General features: G+C 23.9%; 1 protein-coding gene across 1 annotated transcript in view; it reads left to right on the plus strand.

Annotated features, from left to right (window-relative positions):
* The window catches only part of LOC108694128 (WW domain-containing oxidoreductase-like), a 20,868-nt gene extending 19,131 nt beyond the window's left edge, over positions 1-1,737 (plus strand). The window contains exon 9 of the mRNA XM_018203424.1: positions 1,549-1,737. Within this exon, the coding sequence (XP_018058913.1) occupies positions 1,549-1,554 (6 nt within the window). The 3' untranslated portion in view covers positions 1,555-1,737. The remainder of the gene's footprint in view (positions 1-1,548) is intronic.
* Positions 1,738-7,568: the final 5,831 nt, after the last annotated feature.

The following is a 7,568-nucleotide window of genomic DNA, read 5'->3' on the forward strand; positions in this document are numbered from 1 at the left end:
GAATTTATTCTATTTCAAAATAGGTATTAATAACCATTGCATCGCCTTGTAAATAGATTTTTAAGCTTAATTTTTGTTGGATTACATTAAAATCGTCTTTTTTTTGGCTATATTTTAAAATAAAACAAGAACGATAAAAAAATAATGATCAGTAATAGTTTGAATTCTGCTTCTATCGTAGCACTCTTTCCCGGGAGTCTTCATTTACTGATTTATCTATTTATCACTTTTGCCCTACTCCTTCATTTTTTCTCTTTCTCTTCTATATTTTTCGTTTCCTACCTTCGCTGAATTTATAAATAATTAAATTTATAAAAATAATACATAACTGGAGCATGTCCTGATTTTCATATACATATTTCATATACATATTTCAATTCTACAGTGCTATCGAAGTAAACGAAACTCTCTGGCACACAAACATTTATGAATTTTTATTTTTTTACTGAAAATGTAACTGATATGTGCTAAAAATAGTCCTGACGTATCGCAACTAGCAAAGAGCAATAAACGAATACCATAATATTCACGAAACTTACTATGATAATCACAGAACTTGCTATTCTTGCGAAATATGAAAACATTATAAAATGAGAAAACACTCTTGAACGTTTACACATGCAATAATAATAATAAATATCAGAAATAATTACTATTAAATATTTTTCTGCAATTATAATTAAATTATTAAGCTAATTTTGAGTTATATAAGGAAATATGTGAATATTTATCAAGAAATAAAAACATAGCTATATTGAATAAAATTATAATTTAGAAAAGAAAAAAAAACATAAAAAATGTAAAAAACATAAAAATACATAAAAATATGTTTATATAACTATATTTCTGCTAAAGAATTTCTGCTGTTGAAACCAATTTTACAATCTTATACAATCTAATATTTTAAATGTTGGATAATAATTTTTGTCTATATAAATTAAAATCAAAAGTATTCCTAATAGGTTTTAATGTATATGTATATCATTTTTTTCAGAAATTCCTCATCAGTCTATTGAACATGCTTACGCGCGTTTGCAATGTACATATACTTATTTTTGAATATTATTTGAAAAATACAAGCAAAGACATATTAATGTACATATATAATTTTGATTTAATTATAGTTAATAAATAAAAATATTGGAGCGGATTTTTCGACAAAGTTAAAAATTAATTATAAAAGATAAAAATTCAAAGTTTTTACGGATCGTCAATTACATAATAGTGATGAGAAATTGCGTCACAATTGCACGGTTTTGCTATGTAAAACAAATCTAACAAATAATAAAAAGTATTTCGCATATTTCTTAATTCTATTAAAATTGTTTATAGATGTAGATGATAAAAATTATATAAATATTGTTGAAAAATAGCATTTTGCCGAAAGTGTTTAGGCACTACATAGATTTAATACCTATTCTTTATTAAACAAATAACTATATTTTAAAAATTTAATTACAATTTTGACATAATACTTTACAAAAGAATGAAAGGAAAGAAATATATTAAAAAGTTATACATATACACATTGATTTTCATTTTTTTCAGGCCTGACTATATAGTGTAGAATCGTGAAGAACATCACCAAATTTAGCTCAGTGTGGAAATCCACATCCGAAAAATCAAAAAATTGGATTAAGAGTCAAATATGACATGAATAAAAGCAACTAAGCAAACTTGTACAACTTGTTCGTACTACTGCATCAATTATCAATATAAAAGATGCAGCAAAGGACATGAATGATAATTTTGAAGCTATGAATAAATTTATTAGTAGAATCAACGAATCATTATTAACAAATAAAGTTTAAAGGATAATGTCTTATTTTTGTTATATACTGTCGAGTATACGACTTTCGCGAAAGGAGGATATAGGATAATTTTTAATATCGTATATGATAGAAAATAAGACATTGTTTTTTAAACTTTATTTGTTAATAACTTTAGAACAAACAGCCACTGCCACTTGAAATCTTTTGAAGATTATTCAGAATCGTGACCCCGATAACATATTAAGGTCAAGGTTATCGACGTAATATCCGTTAATCTGAATAATTACTTAGATCTGTGATAAATATTACATGTTCGAGAACTAATCATACATAAAAAGAACTAATATAAATTCTAATCATTTAATAAAACCATTCATTTACTTAATGTTTATATTAATTTTTACAATTTTCTGTTTCTCTTTTCATCGATCATTCAGTCTAATTAAAAAATAAGAAATTCATATTTATAAAGCACGTAATATTTAATTAAATTAAATGAGAAATATTTTAAGCGTGCGTGCACAAGTGTGGGTGCGTGCACACGTATAGAAAATTATTGTACCAATTATTGTATTTTTACTGTATTACCGCTTAATTACAAAAATTTCAAGCATTCTTCTTTCATTTCCATACACATCTTATAATTTCATCTTGTATTTTCTTTGCTTTATTATTTCTCTCAGAAATTCAGATTTCATGTCACTTAATACTGGGCATACTCTGTTTATTTTGAATTTTTTTTTAATCATTATGTTAAAAATATACCATATATTTAAAAGCAGCTTTAATTTCGTCTAAATTTCATTTTACATTTTAAGTAAAACATTTATTTATCTATGCATTACTAATATTTGCATTTTTAATAACTGTTACAGATTTATGATTATACTTAAAGTATTCTCGCATTTTCTTCATTTTTTCTATATTTATTTGTAACAGAAATTTCGTGTTACGTTTAATGATAAGTATTAACAAACTATTGTTTTTACAAATTGATTTTTTGAAAATTAATTTACAATACATAAAATTGAAATATAAAAATTCAAATTTTACAAAGTTTGTTGTCTGTAAATATATCGTCTAATTGATAATTTATGATAAGTTGTTGTATAAAAAATAAAGATAAGGAAATGATAAAAAAATATAACGAATTATTTATAGGTAATTTTTTATAGTATAACGAAAGAAAAAAATACGAAAAGGACTGTTAACAAAAAGCATTTTATTTTAACACGCCATTATTTATAATTAATGTTAAATTAATAATTAATGTTATAATTAATTAATTAAAAAAAAATGTTATTTTTCTTAGATTTACACATATAAGATAATTTCCCACTTAATATAATTTAAATTTTCTAATCTAAAGCATAACAGAAAAGGAGATCTATGTATAAATTTATCCACGTATACTAAAATATTAAATAAGTAAATAATATAAATCATTATCATTAGATATTATAATACTAACATAAAAATGAAATATTTTATTTTTGTTTATTTGTTTACTGTATCTTATTTTTTCTATTCTTTATATTTTTACTGATACTGTATATAAGGATACTGTACTGATAAATTATTTAATAAAATAATTTAAAGTAATACTATTAGCAATATATATATCCGTAGACTTCTTTATTAATATTAATACCTTATTTACTACACTCTTATGCCACCGCTAATAATAACAAAATAATGATATTTAAAGTTTACTTGTTTTGTATTTCCCAAAATTTTCCATTGGAGAATATAAACATCAAAAGATATTGTTTACAGTACACTAATAGTATTCACGTACAGAATACATTTCAAAAATATAGTTCAACATTTTACAGAATTTCGTAGTATAATGTAAGTGAAAGGTTATTAATAACTGCACGATTTTACGATCTCTCTTACAGTAAACATTTTATGTTATTTTTTTTTACACATTTGATGTTTTTCAATTTAAAAAATCCTTTGAAATTCTCTTTCAAAAATCCTCGTGCTTTATTTTTAAATATTTTTTCATTAGCACAGACGATAAAACATTTCATTAGACAGATAAAATGCGTATCTGCTATTTTCGATAGAGTAACAATTTGCCATTTTTAAAATAAACTTATATTTTAAATTATGTGTCTAAAAACCCGATGTACCAACGTTATTTTGACTTTTAAGTAAGACTTAAAACTCTTTCTGTATCGTTTTAAAGAAAGAGAGACAGAGAGAATTTTAAGCTTTGCTTAAAGTCAAAGTACGTAACAAAGTAACGTTGGTGCAATCAAATCTAATAAATTAGTAATCTCAACTATCATATGTCTATTAAGATTATGTTCGAGAAATTAAGTGATGAACGTTTATATAACAAGGTGTTATAGTATTATTACGATAGATAGAATAATCCTTTGTTTTTATATCGTAAATAATGAATATTCGCGGAGATAATTGAATGTATTAAAATACATAAATTATTGTTTATTTGGAAGGGATCAATTTGTATGTTAATTAAATGTTTTTTTATTCAATCCAAGAACATTTTACAAGCCTGTAAAATATCGAATTTCTTTTCCAAAATATTATACAAGTTATTAATAATTTTAAATTTATAATTTCATTTTCTGTTAAATAATTAATATTTTATTTGCATGATATATAAAGTAAAAACATTAAGTTATAAGAACACTGGACAGATACAATCGTGCTACTGCCAACTGAAATATGCAACATACATATTTATAATATATTCGATTCTCTCTCTTTCTCTCTCTTCTTACATTTCCATCTCTATTTTTATTTTTACATTTATTTTTGTCTTTTTATTTCACAAGTATATGTGTTACTTGAATATATCAAATAAAAATAATTTTCTTATACTTTTTTTATATAAAAATATAGGAACATTTAAAGTTTCTATATATTGCATAAAATTTACTAATCTTATTTTGTGACTCGAGTAAGAACGATCTATCTGCAATAGAGACATACTACTTAAATATTAAACTAATCATAGAATATTTTATTTAAATATAAAATTAATTTCGTTCGTCATCTATTTATAGAATTTAATATGAGAATTTAATAAGACTCTAAAAAATTATTATTATTTTAATTAATGCATAATGTTAATACAAATTAAAGAATTCTCGACATAAAAGGAATATAAGAAAAAGTAGAGAAGTTGTACGCACTTAAGGAGAATTTGTTGCTGTAAAGTTGTTTTCGAAGTTGAAATCGATATAAGGAAATACAATCCATAAATATATATTGATATGTATTCTCATATTGAAGAATTTTTCATTTGGGAGTGTTGTATTTGACAAAAAGCAAAAAAAGCAAAAGCGAAAAAATTTCTCGCGCGTCGGATAATTGTACGCATAGGTTAGAATAATGTGTTATGCGCAAAGCAATAATCATAGAAAATTAGTGAATAAAATGAACGCTTTATGAATTGTTGGAGAAATGAAAAATTAAGCCAATGTTAATATAAAATTAATATAAACTTTGGAAAAATAATACAAAAATTGAAGAAATTAATTATTTAAATAAAAATTAATTCTTAATGTTATCAGCTTCACAGCTGTATCTTCATCGATCCATTTAGAATACACGCAGCATTGAAATCACCCACTCGACAAATTAAAAGTAATATAATGTCAATGTTATAATTTCGCATTTTATACAATGTAACTGTTATGTAATATTACAGTCCACTCATATTACATTGTGGAATACAACATGGTTTATACAATGGAAATTACAACATTGATGTCATGTTACTTTTAGTTTGTCAACTAGGCTGAGTTCCATATCTTCTGAATTCTTCACAAAATAGTGCACTTTTCATTGAAAGGAAACTTCGAATTGTACTTGCTCATAATTTCTCGCCGCGAATTGATTTGATAAGAAAAACGATTACTCAAAGACTTTTTAATTTAATTTAATGAATAATATCTTAAAAGATGCACATATATAACAATGTACTTTGTTATAAGGCGTGCACGATTAAATAAACAAAATAGGAATACGGACTTACCATTTTATTTTCTGCGATTCCAAAATTATTATGTCAAAATATGTAATTTCACTTTTTCTCACTTTTACTATTAACTATAATTTCACTTTTTTTAACTTTTACTATTAACTATATTTTTAAATTATGTAACTTATAGTTATATCTGAAAAGAACTCTATCTTCTAATGCCGTAGTAGCGGCTCCATTTCTCAGAAAAGTGATAAACCAAAATGCGCACAATTATCCCATTTTCTTCTATATGTATATTCTCTATCTTATTGTATATATTGAATGTAATATTTCATTATATACAGTATATTTAATACAATATCGAAAAATGTTTAGAGAGAGAGAGAGAGAGAGAGAGAGAGAGAGAGAGAGAGAGAGAGAGAGAAAAGAGGAGAGAGAAAGTATATATGTGAAGGAATAAAAGAAAGAGAAAAAAACAATTGTACTTGCTTTCGTGCATTGTCCTACAACAAAAAATCAAAATTGAAGAAGAGTTAAAGAGAAAACGATGTGTTCATTGTATTGTACATCTATAAAAAACGCAAATTATGTAGTTATATTTATTATTTCTTAAATAAAAGTTACATATATTTATTATTTCTTAAATAAAATGTATTGTATAATCCTCTTTATGTTTCATAAATGCATTATATAAATATTTTAGATTTGAATAACTTTTTAAAAAACATGGTTATATTGCAATTAATAAATTGTAAAAATTTTTCCAACCATTGCAAATAACATTGCATAAAGAATATTTTAAGTTAGATATATCTCGGGATCCGATCTACATCTATATTTGAAATAGTACTGTGTCATAAAAATGTCATATGTTTGATATGGATTTTGTTTCATATGCGCTTTACAAAATATATATATTCATCAACATTTATTATTAAAAAACACATGTCAATCCTCCAAGAACATAACAAAAAACTAGAAAATAAATTATATCAATTTATTATATCAATTTAGATAATGAATCTTCTTTGTTATTGTTATTATACTAGCAAAAAAAAAATGATTTTACTTGTTGAAGTAAAAATATTAAACTTATTAAAATTGTCTCTGACATATAACTTGTGAAAAACACTGTTCATAAGATGCCTGCAAAATTTTATGCAAGAAATATATAAAATTCCATTTTACATCTTATTCCAGTAACAAAGCATAACATTATTATTCGTGTCATCCTACATAGCTGATCCTCGAACATGTGTCGTTCATCGAGGCACTGATTCTAAAGTTAATTTCACTACACGAGACGCTTCGATGAATGAAGAACTACCTAATGATATGTATGAGGGCATATTATAATTCTTCTGTTAAATGCTAAACAGATTATTAACAGATTCTATTAAGATTATCTTGCTCTAATTATTCATCCTTTACCTTTCATTTTTATTCTTTCTCCTTAAAAACATATATATATGTATCTCTTTTTTGCTTCCTATTGTTTCTTCCATGTGTTTGAGTATACATTGCAAGGACTTCTTTCGAGTGGGTTATACTTAACTCGAGTTTTATACTTAATATTAGATATCTTTTATCTCGTATAGGTATTTCTTGATTTGACTTCTCTTTGGTCTTTTTTTATGAATAAGCGAAGATTACAATATACATATAATTGCATGCATATTTTCGGAATTTTAATATAAAATATTATGTGTGAATTAATTACATACAAATTTTGTTGTAAAATAAGTATTACTAACGAAATAAAATGTATAATGAAATCTGTGTAGTTAATTTTCATAATATAAAAACGAATTTTAAATATATACATATATATA

The sequence above is a fragment of the Atta colombica genome, unplaced genomic scaffold (genome assembly GCF_001594045.1).
Source record: "Atta colombica isolate Treedump-2 unplaced genomic scaffold, Acol1.0 scaffold116, whole genome shotgun sequence".
NCBI lineage: Eukaryota > Metazoa > Arthropoda > Insecta > Hymenoptera > Formicidae > Atta > Atta colombica.